A 21,116-nucleotide genomic window follows, 5' to 3' on the forward strand; every position below is an offset into this window, starting at 1 on the left:
ATCATCTAATATCATATTTCTCAAATCAAATGCCAAACTAAGAAAAATAAAAAAAAATTATAAAATATTATACTTAACTTTTGACAGATATAAATTATAATCTTGTTCACAATTCTAAAAAATATTAACTAGTTAATAGGATTTAGTTATGGGAAAATTTAATATTTACCACTTTTATGGTATCACTTACATCTTTACCACCACTAAAGGGACATTTTCAAAAATAAATTTTTCATTAAGTGGCAAAAGACTCTTATACATTTGTTATATATATAAAATAAATTATTATTTAAATATATAATAATAATAAAAAATATTAATATTTTATATGTTTTCGAATTATACTTTTCATGTTCGAACTTTTTTATAAAAAAAAAAATTTTGTTTCGAAATTTTCTTTTTTTTTCAAATTTTCTTTTTGAAAATCGAAAAATTATGTTTGAAACTATTGTTTAAAATTTTTTTATATTTTTTAAGTATTTTTTAGAAACATAAATTTCACATTCCAAAAATCTTACCCCACCTCTCAACTCTAAACCCTAAGTCTAGGATAGTTAACTTTAGGGGTATAAAGTGTCTTTTACCATTCATTGAAAGTGAAGGTAAAAGTGATTAGTGTAGAAAACAAAAATAGTAATATGAATGTGGTATTTGTTGCAATTTTCCATTAGTTAGTTATATAAATACTTAGTAAATGAATTTTTAAAATATTATAGATTGTACTTAATAATGCAATTCCAACACGATATTTTGTTGGGAAAATTTGGATAAATGCACTTCAATAAGAATATAATTTGAAAAATACACTTTTGTTTAAGCTTTTTGAAAAATACATTTATCTATACATAAATTTACCAAATTGCCCAATCTTAATATTTATCAATTCCTATTAAACAATTTTAAAAAAATATATTTTAAAAGAAAATCGTTAGAGATAGGGAATTATTTGTGAATCCACTGTTCAGAATTTCTTCCAACTCTTTCATATACACATGAAAGTAATCTTTCGATAAGACTTCAATGCAAGCAACACCATTTGTTTTCTATGACTTTAAACTGTTGGTATGTGTTTGTTCTTCCTCTGCCTTTCTTTTTCCATTACTTCCTTTTTGAATCTTGTACTCCATCTCTATATAAACAACATAAATCAAAAAAAAAAATTGTAAGATACACGAATCAAATCATTGGCTCAAACAGATTTATTGGATTTTCATGACACGTGAAAAAAGAAGAACAAACCGATGAATAATTATCAATGTAATTCTTTTTCATATTCAAAATAAAAAAAAACACATATCCGAATACATCATATTAGCTAGAATTTACTTGGCTCCGGTAGAGAAGATGAAAATTTTGTAAAGACAAACGTGACTTGCTTTTCTTTTTTTAACAACGTGACTTGTTTATATAAGTTGAAGAAAATAAAATAAAGGGAAATCCTTATAAACTTCATGATAAAGTCAAAACAAATCATAATTCACATGTTTATCTTTGTTATTGTAAAATTTAAATGGTAAAATAACATATTTATCTCAACACACATATATATCTAATTTTAATGATATTATTTTTATTAATTTCAAATTTATATATTAATTTTGAATTATATCTTGGGTAAAAATGTCAATTCATAATTAAGGAAGTGTATTTTTGAAAAGTTTAAATAGAAAATGCAATTATCAAATTTCAAATCCTAAATAGGGTATTTTACAAATTATCCCTATTTTGTTTCCTATATTTTCTAAACAACATATATCAATTTTATTTATAAAATATGTTAAGATCTTGAAGGGGAAAATCCAAAATAAATGAAGCTAAAAAATAAAAATTCAATTTTCCTTAATTTAAAAAAAAATTGAAAAAAATATATGGAGCTCAACGTACCATTAATGAACCAATCCAGACTATTATACATGAAATCATATATTTAATTAAGAAAAAATATAATGATACTTTATACAATATTATTTTTCATAATATAAACGAATTAAAATTTATAAATGACAATATAATGATAAATATTTATATCCATGCATGAGAATATAATGATGATACCAAAAAAAAAAAAGAATACAATGATATTTAATAAAATTTTATTTATTCATCATGAATATAAATGATAAATATATATTTTTTTTTTGATAAAGAAAAGGGTTAAACCTGGATTTATTAAAGACACATATATAACTTCCGGGTGGAGGTACAGCCCACGTATAGACCTTCTCCTGGGCATTCAAATGAACCGAAAGCAATAGCCCATATCCGTGTGGCCAGCGGGGTTCGAACAGGGTTCGCCGTATTGGGTTTATTCACTCAAGCGCCACTGGACTACTCACTGGTTTAAATATATATACCTATATATATATTATTATTTTTGTCATGCATGGGAGAATCAGGTAGTTACAAATATACAATAACAGTGTTCAAGTAATTGAAATCTGAGCATTTTACAGAAGCTACGAAGGAGAAGGAACCAAGAACTCAACAACAATGGTATCTTCCACATAACCACCAACCTTCTCCTTCACCAACTCCTCGTGAGCCTCAACTTCTCCAAGATAATTAAAATACGCAACCGATCCGATCGAGAAACCCTTTGCTCTCGCCGGAGAGAAGTTTTCTCCCACACTGATCTCATGAGACTCCTCCTTAACCACTTCCATAATCTCCTTCTTGGTCTCGTCGGTGACGTTCTCTTTCAACTTCAGCAACGCGACTTTCGCAACAGAACCTCCAGGAGGTTTTAGGACTCGAGGGACATGATCGGCGATCCAGTCAACGGACATGATGTCTTCCCATATCGGCATAGTTGCCTGTACGACGCGAAGGTGGTCGGGATGTGCGACGTACGCGCTGAGTTCTTCTTTGGATCTGTACCGGCTGTGGAGGACGTGAGTGAAGGTGGAGGCGGATCTGAGGCGGTGGATTGGAGCGGCTGAGATGTAAAGAACTTGGCCGATGGTGGCGAGGCTGTTGAGGTCGTTGACCATGGCGTCGATCTTGTCGGAGTCAACGTCGTCTTTGACTTTGAAAAGGACGACGTGCTCGATGATCTGAGACATGGCAGCGTAGTGAGGAGAAAGGTTGACGGAGATTAAAATGTTTTAAGAGATGAAGATAGCGATTATATGAAGAAAACAAAATTGATTGGAAATGAATAAAAGAATCTTTAGTGATCAAGATAGTCCAAAAAGGAAACAAGTGCTCCACAAAATTAAAGAATCGGAAAAGCTTTTCCTGTTTAAATCGTTACTATAAAATATATTAATTATAAAAAATCTTCTAAACAAGATTATCCAATTATTGAAAGAAGATGATGTCTAACAAAATAATCCAAAATTTTAAATAACTAAAAATTAAATTGTAGAAAATATAAAAAGTATTTTATGTGTATGTTTTTATTTTACAATTTACAGAAAAAAACATATTAGTCATAAATGCTTCTAAAACTTTTTTTTGGAGGCTATTCTTCTAAAAATTTAACAAAATATTTTTAAGAATACAGTTTTATGCACCTAAAACCCACAAATCTAGGCACACCATATATAAGTTTTCATTATACTATCAAATATCAAACATTTTAATTAGGTCATGGTTGAAATAAATGATGGACAAAACTTTCTTAAATACTAAATATGAATTATTTTATCTACACACTAAGGGGGTGTATTCAATTTAACATTTGATGTGATTTAATTTTTAATAGGGTTTTAGATGATTTCAATAAGTTGAAGAGATTTAATTGATTTTTGTTAATCTACTCTAGAATATCACCAAAAACTATGGGATTTGGGTTTTATAATTCTCAATTTCCCATGCTCTTGATATTAATTTAGGGGGATGTATTCAATTTAACATTTGATGTGATTTGATTTTTAATGGGGTTTTAGATGATTTCAATAAGTTGCAGAGATTTAAGTGATTTTTGTTAAACTACTCAAGAATATCAACTAAAATTATGGGATTTGAGTTTTAATTTTTTTAACTAAGAAATCCTACCCAAACACCCTAAAATCACCTGAAAACTTTAAAACTCCACAACTTAAAATATTTTCAATAACAGTGGATTTCAGAGTATTTTAAGAAATGTCAAATTCAATAACAGTGGATTTTAAATGAGTTTTTAAAATTCATGTTTCAATAACAATGGATTTGTCATTTAAATACAAATCACCTGAAACTCTCGGTTGAATACATCCCCCTAAAGCAAAATATTTTACAAATCCAAATTTATCTACGGTTAACGAAAATAAAGAATAACTAGATTTCGATCTGCGCGCCTATGCATATGTATTTTTCACAATATGTTACTATTTATTTTTCATTTCATTATTTAGGATTGGAAAAAAAAAACAAATCTGAAGAATCTAACCGATTCCGATCCAAAAAAATAGTATCAGATCCGTACCGGAATTGATCAAATATCTGAATTATTCAAAATTTTGCTATTTAGAGAACTGAAATCTAATCCGATCCAAACCAAAATATTTCGGGTATCCAAATGTATATGAAATAGATTTATATACTTATATATATTAATTATTTTTAGATTTAATGTATATAAAAACATCCAGAATATATATGATACTTTTAAATTGGTTTAAATACTTGAAAATATATACAAATAGTCAAAAGTAAATATCTAAAATAGTTAAAATATATTCAAAACACCAAAAACTTTTAAAAGAATTATTGATTCTCTATCCAAATATTTAAACTAAACAAATTTTTATGTTAAGTTTAGGTACTGTTACATATGTTATTCAAATTTATATAAAATATATTATTTTGTTTATAGATTTTGAGAAATTTAAACTATATAGTGAATTTTAAAATTTAAAAAATAATTTAAATAGGTTATTTCAATCCAAACAAAACCCGCAAAGATCCGACCATGAACCAAATTTTAGAAATATCCGAATGTTGAAATCTTTGATCTCGAAAACCTCAAACCCAAAGAGACCCGAACTGAACCTGAATGGGTATCCGCCCACCCCTAGTCACTATTATATATCATATATGTGTCATCATATAATTAGTCTTATTTTATATGTACCATCATATAAATAATTATATTATATTTTTAAATTTTAGTGTGAAATATAAAACCAATAATTTAAGTTTATGTTTCAAATTGGGCTTTGTATTGAAAACATTTTTTATAATTTTTATTGGAAAATATTTTAGTAAAATTCAATTTTGAATATATGTATATTTTTGAATGAAATTTTGATATAAATTAATTTTAAATTATTATTTTGATTTAAAATACGCATATCAAGTAACATAAGCCCATTACTTTGTAATATAATATAATGAACTTCCAATTTTTCTTAATAACATAAGCTAAATTTTAATTTTACATTTTTTTCTTAATATACTGCTATACATGCATGTTTTCAAATAACATTATATATTTTTTTATTGCTATCATTGTTTTCAAACAATTCCTAAAGATACTTCTATTTTAATAAGATAGATGTTTGAAATTGAGTTTTGTATTGTATTTTTCTTATATATATATTGAAAATATTTTTTAAAATTTTTATTCGAAAATATTTTAGTAAATTTATATTTTGAATATATGTATATTTTTGAATGAAATTTTGATATAAATTAATTTTAAATTATTATTTTGATTTGAAATATGTATATCGAGTAACATATAAGCTCATATTACTTTGTAATATAATATAATGGACTTCCAATTTTTCTTAATAACATGAGTCTATTACATTTTTTTCTTAATATACTGCTAAACATGTTTCCAAACAACATTATATTTTTTTTTTACTATCGTTGTTTCCAAACAATTCCTAAAGATACTTCTACTTTAATAAGATAGATATGTATATCAAGTAACATAAGTCTATTACTTTGTAATATAATATAATGGACTTCTAATTTTTTTTAATAATATTACGTATAAATGTTTCCAAATAACATTATTTTTTTCGTTGCTATCATTGTTTCTAAAGAATTAAAGGTATTTCTAAAAATAGATTATATCAAACTATAATGGGCCTTGACAGTTATATCCTCCGTACCTTATTACAGCCCATTAGACGAACCTACAACGTCTCTGTGTTTGTTTGTGGGGGAGATGAAACCTAGGATTCCTATAAAGTTTTTTTTTTCTTGAACATTTTCTAGGATTCCTATAAAGTTAAATCAGCTTTGACATAAACGTACGATTTTATCTTTGATTAGATCGATTATCTTAGCAAGTTGTATTTAAAATATTTGATGCTATGCTTTAACGAATTTTGTGAATTTAAATACAATTAATATTGGGATGACATTTAACTCATTAATTAAAATTTAATAATACAAAGACAAAAAGAGAAAACCAAAAGAAATTGATGGACTCAAATCAAATCCTCATTCCAAGGTGATTTGGACCTTTACCTACTAATTATGTTTTTGTTTGTACGTACGTGTCTGATAACGTCACACGTGTACATACATATAAACTGTACGAATACATATCATCACCTCCTATACGGCTATACGTATATTCACTTCAACTACATATGACGTAAAAAGGGGCTAAAAACTAAAGCCCCAGATCAAAAAGGGGTTAAAAACTAATTAATCATAAACTCATAATTTCTGATAAAATTTGAGTTAATAAACTTTTTTTTTTTTTAATAAAATATATTTTATTCATTTCTTCACCGAAGGGCATCGGAACAAAACAATACAGCCGGTACACCGGAGAAACTTCAATCCTAGATTACAGGTGATTTAAGCTAGGCTAAAAATTACAGGTTTAAACAGAGAAGATATAAGGTTGTGGGGAAGAAGACTGAAGAAGCACGCTCCCTCCTCCGTTAGACACCGCAGCCACCAGATCCAGTTTCCAGAGACTTCTCACGGCAGAAGTGTCGGAGGCCCGCCAAATCCATCGCCAGTTACCATCAACGGAACCACCCACGGAGTGTCCCGCGGCCACAAAGCATCGACTTCAAAATGAGACCAACTCCAAACCCCTAACCGCCGTTAGCCGCAACAGCTTCACCGCCTCACATGTCCGAGAGATTGTGTGTACCTCCACTCTTTGCGGCGGAGAAAGGAAGAAGACGCGCCGGCGAGTTTCAAGACATAAGGGAACCGCCATCCCGGATGTGAGATCCACCGACACCGACGAACAACCCTTTCAATCGGAGCTTAACCCCAACCCCAATCACGGACAAGCGGGTTCCGACTGTGTCACCGTCGTCCTCTAACGGCGCACACCAACCTCACACCGACGAGTCACCAGAGCGGGATTTCTAGGGGCCACCGCTCCAGAAAACCCTCCCGAGTCACAGCAAAGAGAGAGGGTCACCTCCTAGTAGCACTGGGTCTTGCCTATCCCGTCTCGTCGAGCAGTTTCCGGAGAGGGAGAGCCACTACGAATACCAACGTCGCCGCCGGAGCACCGTAGTGTCTCCACCCTTTACAATCGGTGTTTGGGTTTTTAAGAGAACGAGGAGAGAAGCGGGTGTGTTTCAATGCCTCTCAAAGGCTTTCGAAATGAGTTAATAAACTTCATTAAAAGAGTAAGGATTTGCCAAATGCATGGCCAAAAGATAACAGGTTTTCCTATAAATGTTAGTTTTATTACGTTATATTAGAGTTATCACTGTAAATGATACAACCCAAAAATAACTATGTAAGTTCAAAAATATAATTTCTTTTCTAGTCAAAGCTTTTCTAAATAACGTTGTACATCCTAACGTGGCATCGTATTCTAAAGTTACCCCTTTAGTGACGTAGGAACGAATAAATAGTGCACGGATGGGCGTGAGTTTATAATTTCAATCATATGATGCGTGCGTCCTTATGCTAAACTAGTGAAGTTTGAATATATTATAGCAAAATATATTTTAATTCAAAAATATTATAACAATAAATCGAAAGAAATAAAATGATGAGAAAATTAATTGTAAAATTAATTATAGCTAGCCGTTTGATGTTAAAAAAATTATTTATAGCTATTATGTGGGCTTCATACCTACTCTATTTATCGATATAATTCTATACAATTCTTCATAACTCGTAATTTTTAATTTTTTTTTTCTTAAAAGGAAGTGAGAGGAAAAGAGAGAAAATGATGAAAAATGCCGCACCAGTCATTTCATTGGATTCCCTTCAAAGATGGTATCATCTATTCCAACATTTTGTACATGTCTTAACATATTCTTTATCGTCTTTTTCACTAACTGAATTAAACCTTTTAAAATTTGCAGTATACATTAATAAAGCAATTTCTTTAACTTTCATATAGATCTACACAGTACTTATTTCAAATTTTATTAACTTTAAATCCAATAATGGAATCGTTCTTGTAAAAGTTTCGATTATATCCAATAATCAAAACTTTTGTATACGTATTTTGCATCCACTCCTTTCCTAACGAACTTATTAAAGATTTAAATTTGAGCTATCACTCTGATAAAAACAGTATCAAGTCAGGACTTTTTCAAATACCCAATAGAAAATATATAGATATCAAGGACGTTGTCGAAGAGCTAACGAATAAAATTGATACCTAGCTAAAGCCAGTAAAGTATGTAATGTAAAACATCAACCCAGCTCGTCATTAACTCAAACCAAAATACAAACAAAACTGCAAAGCTAACAATCCCGACATGTTAGCAAGCATCATTCCATTACAGCAAACATAATTTGAAAGTTACAAAATAACTAATTAAAAATAGATAGGGTGTTCGATTAATTATCAGAACCTGCCACAAATTCAAAATTATCAGAACCTAGAAAATACCAAAGAGAGAGCGAAAAAAGCAAGTCAAAAAGAAAAGAAGCAAAACATCACACTACACTTCATATAATATACCTTCAATTATTGTATTTGAACCAAACCATAAGCTTGAGATTGATCATACCATGAGAACATCCACAAAGCCCTAACTATAAACTTAACTTATTTTTTGATTTGTTGACCATGTGCGAAAAGAAAGAAAAGCTCTACATCTGGAGGAGCAAAGAAAGAGATTTGTCTCCTACTCAAAGCAAAGTTCTGCGCCACCTTTTGCTTCTTTGGCGCCGGCGGACACGTCAGCATCTCCGGTATTCGTGACTTCTTAGATATCGGAGTACAACATCCACTGGCTGGAATCGTCGACGTTGACGTAGCGGTTGACGATATTGAAGTGGATAATGACGTTGAAGTGACGTCACTACTGATACTACATGGAGGAGATGGGTTCTTGATTCCTTTTCTTCTTCTTGTAGTTGTTCTTCTTATTGGTTTCTTTCCTTTTGATGCCATTTTAAGACCAAACTAAGAGAGAAGAGACGATAGAGAGAAAAGAAAGTCTGTGAAACTATTGTATCTGAGGAGCATATATATGTATTATAAACATTATTGGAAGTTTTACTTTAAAGCTCTTAATTTTGACTGGAAAAAGTTTCTATCAGGAGAGAAGATAAAGCCAAGAAAAAAGAGATTGATAAGAATTTGGAAACTAAAGAAAAAGGGTTTCTTTTTGGTAGAGGATATCAATGCATGTAATAAGTCACTGTGAGGTGTGAAATGGGTACGCTTTATTTTACTTAAATATTCATAAAATAAAACAAGAGCAAAATAATGGTAGTATTTTAGGATTATCTCAATTCATGGACATTATATCAAAACTTGTAGTTTATCACCATGTTTACATGATTTATCTCTTCATGCATGTTATAAATTTATCAATGATTTAAACTAAATCTCGGTTCATAATTAACAATAAAATCCTAATTGATTAAAATCATTTGTAGATCATATATGTGAATGAATGTGTTTGTTGAAAAATATTAGCTACTTTAGTGGGATGTTTAAAACAAATGTATAGTTTTTTTATGTCCCAGAATAAAGTAAAAGAAATAAATAGATAAAATCAGTTATCGAAGAAGAAAACCTTTTCCCGAAAAGAGAATATCATAGTACCGAAGAAATTATTTAATTGTGTTGTTGTTTCAAATATATTTTTAGATTCGCGGTTAAAGACAACACATAATAATTCATATTTTATTTGCAATTTTTTGTAAGCTATGTACATTCAAATGCATGTGAACGTAATTATGCAGTATATATACACGTTAGTTCATTCTTACTATTATACATAGATATTCTGTCACACGCATATACTATTTACAAAAACAAATTCAATTATACACAGATTAAAACATTTAAACATAAGTGTATTGTTAAACTAAAAATAAGACAATAGTCTCCCATTTGATGATAAAGATAATTGTCTTAAAACACTATTTGGAGGTATCAGAGCATTATGATTATTAAACTAATATTTTTCTTTTTTTAAATAGTTTAGGATTCTAATCAAAATAGTATATCCAATAGTGTTCTTCAATTTGGAGTCCTTAGCAATAAAAATATTAAATTTAAAAACATGTAAAATTTAAAATTTTATTTATTACATGATTAAATATTAAGATACAATAATTATTAATTTTCATCACCAAATTTATTCCAAATGTTTTCAATTAAATCATTTTTCAATTGTTCATATATACGAACAAGAGTTATATATGTTCATTACATACTCTCTTTTGTTTTGATCTTTTGTGATCTTGTTGCTTAAAACTCAAAACGGTTCTTATTATGGAAAACCAACACAAGCAACAATATTGATGTTGTTCTTTACATAATATTCTTCTCCCAAAAATTATGACAAGAAATCAATAATGTATTTGAATCCAGAGAATTATAACCTAACAGCATCAGTGTTAAAGATAGACATAAACTACAGAAAAGTTGGGAACATTTCAATGCAAACAACTGCAGAACTGTGTGAGATTTTATTATTAAGAACAATCAGCAAAAAGGACTCTTTATCTCTTCGCTCTAATCCAAAATTATTCTCTTCACTTAATAAATGTCTGATGCCACAAAAATTACATGAGAATCACACAAAGAAAATGTCTCATAGTTAGGAAAGAACTAAGAAACATGACCAATAACAATAACAAATAGCTTTGGGAGTGTATTAAAAGTGACAAACATACATATCCACTACTGAAGCTTGAGTTCCATGATGTTCTTGGTCTTGGGAGGATATGCCAAGTAAACCTTCACCACCCTCTCTACAACCTCCAGCTGCTTCTTACCTTCAGCATAAGCACCCTCCACCTTAGAATGATCAGTGAGATTCTTGTTCACGCGGAACCCATCCAAGGTCCTTCGCTTAGCGTACTCCCTGATGTTGTAGTCAGGGTACTGACGCCCTGCCCGAAGCAGGAAACGACAGAGGCTGATGACTTGACCTTTATCTACCATCGCAGGGAATGAAAACTAACACCTTTATAGTACAAACACATTAAAATGAGTACAGGAAAGTGATTAGCAGTGCCAAAAACAAAAGAGAATGAGTCAAGATAAGGGCTAAAGACACAAACTTTGAGAACTGTTGAGAAGATTTTATAGACAGTGCAATTTGATTTAAGGAAAAAAAAGAACCAAATTTCTCCAGGAAACCAAACATTAAACACAAGCTTCATTGAAAACTATGCTAAAGAAGAAAAAGAAAACCAAAACGTTTAAACAAAACCGATTAAATTGACTCTAAAACAACCACATATTAAAGGGAATGCAACAAGATAGATTCATAGACAGTGTGGACTTGTATAAAAGCAAAAAAGAACCAAACTCCAGAAAATCAAACTAGTGAGGATATTCACTTATCAGCATTCAATATCTAACATTAGCAAACAAAAGCTTCATTGAAAAATATGCTAAAGAAGTAATAAAAAAAAACTTTTAAAACAAAACCGATTAAATTGTATCTAAAACAACCTTCTTAGACAATCAAAAGAAGAAACTCAACAGCAGACATACAACTAAAGTCCAAAACTCCACGAAAATTTATAGAATTGCAGACACAAACAAGAACATCTAATTCACAGAAGAGGATCCAATCAAATTCTTACCAACTATTATACCAAATAAGAATACAATTTGAGGAAACGAAACTCCAAGTTCGTATAAACGAACAATTTTTTTTCTCTGCCTTTGTCGGATTTGTCGCCAAGAGAAATCAACAAGAGCACAATCGCCTTTCTCGCCGAGAGGAAAGCTTTTTTTCTCGCCTTCGTCGCCTTTCTCGCCAAGAGAAATCAAGAACTGCACAATTGCCTCTTTGTGGCCGAGATCAAATTTTTTTCTCTCGTGTTGAATCGAAATGAAATGTTTTTCTCTCCAAACGAAACACAATACTCTCCCCACCCAATGCCAAGCCGCCACGTCTATAAGGATTTAGTCCTTAAAATCTTTATTTACGGACCAATCCTTAGGTAACTAAGTGTTTATATTGTTATTATATTGCTAATAACCTAGGATTAAGAGCTAAGGATTCCTCTTCATCCCCCGTTGCGGGTGTTCTTAGGTGCAGTATATAATTTTGCTTATTTATCTATTTAGCCTTATGATTTGTTTAAAAGAAAAATAAATTGCAGAGGCAGAATAAAAAGAAAACTGAAGCAAAACTTCCATGTAATATAAAAATAATTCACGTCGGGTGACATTTTTTTTTGATAAACCCTATCGGCTGATCCGGTCGGTTCCGGAAGTAACACACTTAGTGCTACAGAGTGGACTAATCCGAAAGCGTACCACACTGCCTGGCCCGAGTTTAGAATACCTTCCGACTAATGCCAGAGGGTGGACCAATCATCTGTTATGACCCAGCATGTAAACCATTTTGGCCGAAACCCAAGTCCAGACCGGCCAAGTAGGTCGGATGACATTTAACTTCAATGCAATTCATATAAATGCATGTGGATTCCAACTAACACAAATATTTTATAAATTAGAGTAGAAATTATATCACACATACTATTTACAATAACAAATCATACCCATTTAAAACATCTAAACATACGTGTATTATTTCAACAGACAAGATATACACAAGTCACACATTTAATCTATGCTATTAAAAATGAAAGAGTCTTAAAAAAAATGAGTTATTCTTGTATTCATTCCTAGGGTGAACCTTTAGGTTTACCAACTAATATAATTTTATTATTTCAAATTCGATATTATTTATAAAAAGAAACAAAATATTGTCAAGTTATATTATATTTTAAAAATAAAAATATTAAAAAAATATAGTGGTTACAGAAAAAAAAGTTTAGAAAAAAATATTTTTAACGTCGTCGGCAAAACACTAAACTCTAAATCATAATCCCTAAACCCTTGGGTAAATCCTAAACCCTTGGGTAAATCCTAAACCCTTGGATTAACCCTAAACTCTTGGGTAAACCCTAAACCTTTGGGTAAACGCTAAACCCTTGGATAAATCATAAACTATAAATCAAAAACACTAAACACTAAAACACTCGAGGGTTTAGGATTTATAGTTTAGGGTTAAGGATTATGATTTAGGGTTTAGTGTTTTGCTTACCTTTTTATTTTAAAAACATAATATAACTTGACAATATTTTGTTTTTTTTTAAAATCGAATATAAAATAACACAATCCTATTAGTTGGTGAAGCTATAAATTCCCTATGTAGTGAACCCAAGAATAAGTGTAAAAAAATCTACCTATATGAAAAGTTACTGCACTTTTTCATTAATATTTCAAAATAAGGCAAGCTAAAAAAAATCTTTGTAACATCTCTTAATATTAATCCTCTACGTACGTATTTGGAATATCATTAATATCCTTAGAATATTATTATAACAATCTACGGCAACTACGTAAATATGCTTTTATGTTATTACCTTTTTCGCGTGAATCATATAGTAGTGTCCGTATTCTAATCCTGACGGACGGCTAATACATAACCAAAACTAAAATTACGGACATAATCGTATAATAATTTATGCATATACATCTATGAATAAACAGTTTAAGTATGTGCATTTCAGGTCCTATACATTTGGACTTAATTAGGTATTTGAAAATTTTTAGTTTAAGTTTGGGTTAATTTCTTTTGGATTCAATCCATAGTTCAAACACCTGTAAAATACAAATAATTTTTGGGTAAATAATGGGTCCAAATCGGTTCAGATATTTAAAATCTGAAACAGACTTGAAATACTTTTGAATTTTCAAGTATTTTACCTGAAATCTTATCCGAAGAATCAAAAATATATAAAATTTTATCCGAATATCCAAAATATATTTTATAAAATTTGAAATTGTACCCAAAATCCGAAACTCTAACCGAAGACCCAAACCTGGAAATAAAAAAATTATCCGTAATACCAAAATCATATTTAAAATATCCAAATATATCTAATATACATAAAATATTCTGGTATTTTGGATACCTGATCGAATCCTGGATATATAGGACATGAACTCGACACAGACTCGCGGGTCCAAAAAATACATAATATGTACTTTGTCCTTGGTCTGAACCAAACCGAACATGTATTTTTGGGTAGTTTTGATTCAGTTTTTCTAATCCAGGTAAAATACATAGGTCTAAGAAACAACACAAAAGTATATATATAAAAACTTTAAATAAACTAATTTATAAGTTATACAACTTAAAAGAATTATTTTTTTGATATAATACGAATTTATTAACATAATAATCTAAAACAATCATAAAATACTATTTCTTATCAAAATTTGTTTATAATGCAAAATCTAGTATTAAAATAAAACACTATTCCCTTGGATGTATTAGGTGGTATATATAATTTATCTTATTCATCTGCTATTTACAATAGCAAATTATACCCATTGAAAACATGTATTATTTCTTTTTTATTGGTAAAATGAAACATGTATTATTTCACTAGAAAAGATATATACAAGTCACACATTTAATATTAAGATAAACAAAAAACACTATTCCCTTGGATGTATTAGGTGGTATATATAATTTAGCTTATTCATCTGTTAAGCCTTCCGATTTTTTCCCTTAAGCAATAAGCAAAGACAAAAACACTGCAGAACGCAGGCAGAATAACAAAATAAAGTTGAACTTCGATGTAATATAAAAACAATTCACGTGGGATGTCATTTAAATTCAATGTATTTTATACATGCATGGGTTTTCTACATTCCAACTAACACTATTCTTTTCATATATTTTAACCGACTCCTTTTGGGTTTAGTTGAGATTCTCTCAGTAAATCCTTTAGGGTTTAGTAGTTTCGATGAGTATATACGGGAAAAATTTACATATACAGTACTATAAAAATGATAATTCCCTAAAGAAAGTACACAGTAGTCGAGGCTGGATCTTATCATGGGATCCAAACATTGGATTCACTGCACACAAATGGCGACTTAGATCCTGAAAGGCCAAAATTACACAATAGTCTCTTCTTCTTTTTTCTTCATCTTAGTTTAATAATTTATTTAAGTTTTTTCTTGGTTTATAAACTAATTTATATTTTACTCTTAAAATTTTCAAAGTTAAGATTTTAGTGTTCCAGTTTCTGTTATCTACAGCCAAATGAAGAAAAAAATGAATCTTTGAAAAAGTTTGTAAAATATAATTACCAGAAGAGATTTGGTAACGTTTAAAAATATTGTCGTTGCAACTTGTAAAAGACTCTACAACACTTGTCAATCAAACCAATGATCTCCCATATCATTTTGGTTTAGTGTGAACAATATTCCATTATTTATAGTAAATCTAATTTTTAGTATGTCAAAATGCTGAAACTAACCAGAAATTGGCATAATGGTTAAATCTCTTCCATTACCTAACATGAATTTTAAGATCACATGTCCGAACAAATACCATATTTTGAAGAAAAAAATGATAAAAACTTAAAAATTCAATTGTTATGATTCGAAACAAAAATAATTGTAGTTTGTAAATCAGTTTTCGATCAATAAATAAAAAACAAAAAAATCCGCGCTTTCTAAGCGCGGATAAAAATCTAGTAATGGCTAAATCTCTTCCATTACCTAACATGAATTTTAAGATCACATGTTCAAGTTCCATTGGGAGATGTATGTTCGTAAAAGAGCTAACTATGGTTGGAATCTTACCATAAAACAGAACCTCTTCGTTATTTTGAAGAAAATGGTGAAACTGGAAAGTAATAAAAAATGAGTTATTTTTGGGTTCATATCTCTATGATGAACCTTTAGGTTCACCAACCAATAGTAGAGTTTCATTATTTCAAATTCGATATCTTTTAAAAAAAGAAATAAAATATTGTCAAGTTATTATGTTTTTAAAATAAAAAGGTAAAAAAAAAATATAGTAGTTACAGAAAAAAAATCTAGAAAAAAATATTTTTAACGTCGTCGGCAAAACACTAAACCCTAAATCCTAATCTCTAAACTCTAAACCCTTGGGTAAACGCTAAACCCTTGGATAAATCATAAACTATAAATCAAAAACACTAAACACTAAAACCCTAAAACCTAAATCTTAAACCCTAAACCCTCGAGTGTTTTAGTGTTTAGTGTTTTTGATTTAGAGTTTACGATTTATCTAAGGATTTAAAGTTTAGGATTTAGGGTTTAAGGATTAAGATTTAGGGTTTAGTGTTTTGCTGGTTAATTTTTTTTTTTTGCAATTACTACTATTTTTTTTTTTTTTTTTGCCTTTTTATTTTAAAAACATAATATAACTTGACAATATTTTATTTCCTTTTATAAAATATCGAATATAAAATAACACAATCCTATTGGTTGGTGAACCTAGAGGTTCACCCTAGGAGTTGAACCCAACAATAAGTCATAAAAAATAGACTTATTTTTGGGTTCACCCCCTAAGGTGAACCTCTAGGTTCACCAACCAATAGAATTGTGTTATTTCATATTCGACACTTTTAAAAAAGGAAACAAAATATTGTTAAATTATATTATATTTTTAAAATTAAAAGATAAAAAGAAATAAATAAAAAATAGTAGTAATTACAAAAAAGTAATTTTAACGTCGTCAGCAAAATATTAAACCCCAAATCCTAATCCCTAAATGCTAAATCCTAAACCCTAAATTCTTGGGTAAACCCTAAACTCTAGGATAAATCTTAAAATCTAAATCAAAATCACTAAACACTAAAACACTCAAGGGTTTAGGGTTTAGAGTTTTAGGGTTTAGTGTTTTTATTTAGAGTTTAGGATTTATCCAAACGTTTAGGGTTTATCCAAGGGTTCAGAGTTTACCCAAGGATTTTAGGATTTAGGGTTTAAGATTTAGGGATTAGGATTTAGGGTTTTGCTGACGACGTTAAAAAGATTTTTTTTAATTCTTTTTTCTGTAACTACTATTTTTTTAATTTTTTTATTTTAAAAACATAATATAAATTGATAATATTTTATTTCTTTTTTTAAAAGATATTAAATTTAAAATAATGAAATCCCACCTTAGGGAGTGAACCCAAGAATAACTCTAAAAAATATAGATACAAAAATCATGCGTCTCTAAGAAAAATATAAACTCAAATGTTACAACCAATTGAAGTTCTTTTTAAGGCAAAAACATATAAAAGAAAAAATGTGGTGGATCTAATCTAAGTGTGAGTGTGGCACAACAATCCAAGCCTTTCTCACCGCTTTCACCTGCACACAGAATCAGACACAATACTGTTTTGTTAACCAGAGCAGTAACTGAAACACAAAATCTCCTTGTCCTATTCTGATATATGAAGAAATGGTAAGCAGATGAATATATAATCCCTTAGCATTATGCTTTTGAACAGCTCCAATTGCAGTTTCATCTATGGCCAATTCAGGAAACCAAAAATGAGAAGAACAAGCCTGAGAAAGTAAGTACCTGTTGGATGCTAAGTGTGTCTGGAACTGGACATATAATCAGTGAACATGATCATAAATTCTAAGGCTCTGTCTCACTTTTGCTACATGGTGAAAACTGACTCGAAGCTAAATAACTATTTGATATGTTCAATGTATATAGTCTGTGGGATTGGGTGTAGCAATATCTCTGCGTTTGTTAACTATCACCAAAATACACTGACTGGCCTAACACAGCTTTGATGCGAATCTGCAAGCAAAAAAGGATCGAAGTATAGCTTGAGTATAGGAAACAAGGTATTAAAAAATTGAAACTGCTATAAAGTTTACTTCTTTGTTATGACCTTAAACATCAAGGCAGGGATCGTTGACCATGCTTTTTAACTGAAGAATGATACCAGCACTCCGCAGTTTCACATGCCGATCAAGTGCACCAGGACTTGAAGGACTAATGAGGTTTATGATAGTCCAGACTGTTGCAAACCGTAACTGGCTCTCGTAGCTCTGCAAAAGACTTAACCATGAAACTGTCTGATTCAGCTTCCCCTTGAGGAAACAGTTGCTGCATAACAGCTTCTTTATGTGATTCTGTACCACTAGACACATTCGTGAGCACATACATACCCTGAGGATAGAAAACACAAGTACATAAGCGATCTTTTTAATCTATTGATATGGTAAGCTTTATCATTTTTTGTTACCTGTATTGCCATTTGAGCTTGTGGAGCTTTCCTCAGTTGTCTTCCAACAGTATCTAAGATAAGACCATCTTCATCATATACAAACTCAATGGAGTTGATACATCCATCAACAAGATTACAGAGAAGGGCTAAAGCTTGCTCCTGTACCGGAGGCTCAGGATCTGAGGGCGCAATGTGTTTTACTTTGTTGTTATTTGAGAGCATATAAGATGACTCATATGGTTTTGGATTAGAGGACTCTTTACCACTGATAAGACAAGCAAGTCCTTGAGCTTTGACGTCTGAATAAACATGAGGTTCATCAAAGCCCGTAACGCGCTACACCGAGTGTTAGCATCCATTGATTTTGACAACTCAATAAGCTGCTTTATCCCTCCATACTCTATAAATGTTGACTTATTAGGCGATGAAAAATCCAATACTATATTGCTCAGAGCGCCAAGAACTGCAACCTGATCAGCCATATATAAATTCAAATCAGCTCTGCCAGACAACAAAATCACTTCAGAGATTAACTTAAAGAAATGCGAGAATGTACCTGGACAGAGGGAGATGGATCATGCAATAACTGAACCAAAGGAAGCATAACATGATCGTTGGTGAAAAGGCCTGCACTCAAATTCTAAAATGACATGTCTCAGGTGGGCTTACCTCTTAATATAAGACAGCTTTAAATCATGATAGTGTTAACAAACTTTGATTGATAGAGAAGTGATTCTAAAGCATATGCATGCTGCAGTTTAAATAGAAGGTCTAACACCTAAAGAAAGACGAAACAGATTAACTGTATAAGAACACAAGTACTAAACTACTCAAAGATGGGAGCAAAACCTGTAATGACAGGAAGGTACACCTGCAATCCTCAAGTTTAGAACTCAGTTCAGCTAAAGACTGAAACAAGCCCTGAAGACGTTTAGGTTGAAGCTCACATTCTGTCTTCAAGATGTCAACAATAGTCTCCACTGCATTGGCCTCGTAAGCTAGTTGCTGTAGATCCTCTTTTTCGGCGAGGAGAGAAGACTAAAGATTGTTCTTGAGACCCAACACTACTTTTCAATAAAGTTTCGAGCTTTAAGCTTTCAATACAGAGAGTATATATAATCTAAAGATGGTTCAAACTTTGTTCTCGAGACCAAACACTACTTTTCTAATAAAGTTTCGAACTTTAAACCTTTTCGTTAGGATTGGTGAGGAGACGGAGGAGATGAGGGAACACTCCGGCGTCGAGAACGGCTTGAACTCCGGCTTCAAACCCGCAGGAGAAACTACCGAGCGCCGCTGCAGATTGTACGAGGACGCTGTTGTTGTTGTTGCATTCTGCATTGGAGAGAGCGGAGGCAATGGCGGGAACAGCTCCGAGTTTGGCGGAGTAGGAGGAGGTGGTGATGGTAGGCATGGAGGAGATTTAGCTCCTCCTTGAATTAAGCACTCTCATTATTGTTACAGCCGCGGGCGTTTTTACATTTTTATCTATTTTTGTCTTTTTGTTTACTAATCTAACATTCAGTTTTTTAATGCATTTTATCTTCGTCATCTCTTGTCTTGTTTATATTTGTTTTCACATTCTTTCATTTAATTTGTCTTAGTTTTGGCTTTTGTAATAACTTAACCCTGTCATTCTTCTTTCATTCTTTATTGATTGATATTTTTATCTCGTTTATCTCTGTGTTGCCACTAATTTGCTCGAATCATTTTTCATCATCTGCTTCGTATTCTTTTCATATTCATTAACTATTGTCTTCAATCTCTTTAAATCCTAAGAATTGTACATGTTCTTTTATTTATTAAATCACATATTAAATATTGTTGAAGCTGTTTATTTATTCTAATAAATCCTTACGATTATAATTAAGATGGTATGGATAAAAGACTGATTATAATTTAGTTGAAATTAAAGTCTAAAGTAGAAGTTATTAAACTTGCAATCCTTCTTTTTGTCTTCTAAGATAGCGTTAGTCAAATCAATTATATTGATTTAGAAAACCCATAAGTTATTTCAATCTCAAACACCAAAAAACAGGCGCATTTGTTATTGACGTAGCGGCGGGTTTTCTTTACTATAAACATAATTGCTTGTCACAACTGCTAATAAACCCAAATGTGTTTACAAAAGCTACCCATATAAGAATTTCATACTTATTTCTCTTTCTCTAGCCATCTCCTATGTTAGTAGCTATCATAATACAATCATCAAACAAATGACATATCTCTTGGTTCCATATAGAATATGCAAAAGGATTGTTTTCTGCAGACTCCATGATCACTGAGTATTATAAATATCAAACTCTGTCTATGGTCTATTTATATGTTGAGGAAATGCCTCGAATTGTAGCTTCAAAATAATGATTTTCAGGTCAACACATTGTATGTTAACCTCCACAATGGGATCAGCGGATCTGCAGATACCGCTACATGTCGAGTCGAACGCAGCTACACATATGTTCTCTGCTTGTGCCTTTCATTCACAATCTGCAATTCTCCCAAGAACCAGACTTTGTATAGCAAAGCCCAATAAACCAAGCACCCAACGTAACATCCCCACTTGCCTATTTGTGCAGAAAATGACTTGATCATTATATAGTAGCACCGAGAAGTTAGATGGAGAATGAGGTATGAATGCAAAGTAGACAAAACAGTTAAAATCTTACTGATTATGGGAAATATAATAAATCAATTCTCTTGAAATGGCGTATAACTGTCCAATAGCGTGACAAAAGTACTTGTTT

General features: G+C 30.9%; 3 protein-coding genes and 1 pseudogene across 3 annotated transcripts; all 4 read right to left on the reverse strand.

Annotated features, from left to right (window-relative positions):
* Positions 1-2,440: 2,440 nt before the first annotated feature.
* Positions 2,441-3,212, reverse strand: LOC106332327. The gene has a single exon (XM_013770795.1). The coding sequence runs from the start codon at positions 3,060-3,062 to the stop codon at positions 2,457-2,459; it is 606 nt and encodes a 201-aa protein (XP_013626249.1). The 5' UTR covers positions 3,063-3,212; the 3' UTR covers positions 2,441-2,456.
* A 5,369-nt stretch (positions 3,213-8,581) lies between these two features.
* LOC106333124 lies at positions 8,582-9,468 on the reverse strand. The gene has a single exon (XM_013771603.1). The coding sequence runs from the start codon at positions 9,275-9,277 to the stop codon at positions 8,930-8,932; it is 348 nt and encodes a 115-aa protein (XP_013627057.1). The 5' UTR covers positions 9,278-9,468; the 3' UTR covers positions 8,582-8,929.
* A 1,555-nt stretch (positions 9,469-11,023) lies between these two features.
* Positions 11,024-11,287, reverse strand: LOC106334284 (LYR motif-containing protein 4B-like). The gene has a single exon (XM_013772595.1). It carries the CDS (start codon positions 11,285-11,287, stop codon positions 11,024-11,026), a length of 264 nt encoding a protein of 87 aa, XP_013628049.1.
* Positions 11,288-18,034: 6,747 nt separating this feature from the next.
* On the reverse strand, positions 18,035-19,786 carry LOC106331179 (annotated as a pseudogene).
* Between the last annotated feature and the right edge of the window lie 1,330 nt (positions 19,787-21,116).

This window comes from Brassica oleracea, chromosome C3 (assembly GCF_000695525.1).
Source record: "Brassica oleracea var. oleracea cultivar TO1000 chromosome C3, BOL, whole genome shotgun sequence".
NCBI lineage: Eukaryota > Viridiplantae > Streptophyta > Magnoliopsida > Brassicales > Brassicaceae > Brassica > Brassica oleracea.

Excerpts from the sequence above, each read along its gene's own strand:
- LOC106332327 (XM_013770795.1), bottom strand. The coding sequence starts at position 3,062 with ATGTCTCAGATCATCGAGCACGTCGTCCTTTTCAAAGTCAAAGACGAC.
- LOC106333124 (XM_013771603.1), bottom strand. The coding sequence starts at position 9,277 with ATGGCATCAAAAGGAAAGAAACCAATAAGAAGAACAACTACAAGAAGA.
- LOC106334284 (XM_013772595.1), bottom strand. The coding sequence starts at position 11,287 with ATGGTAGATAAAGGTCAAGTCATCAGCCTCTGTCGTTTCCTGCTTCGG.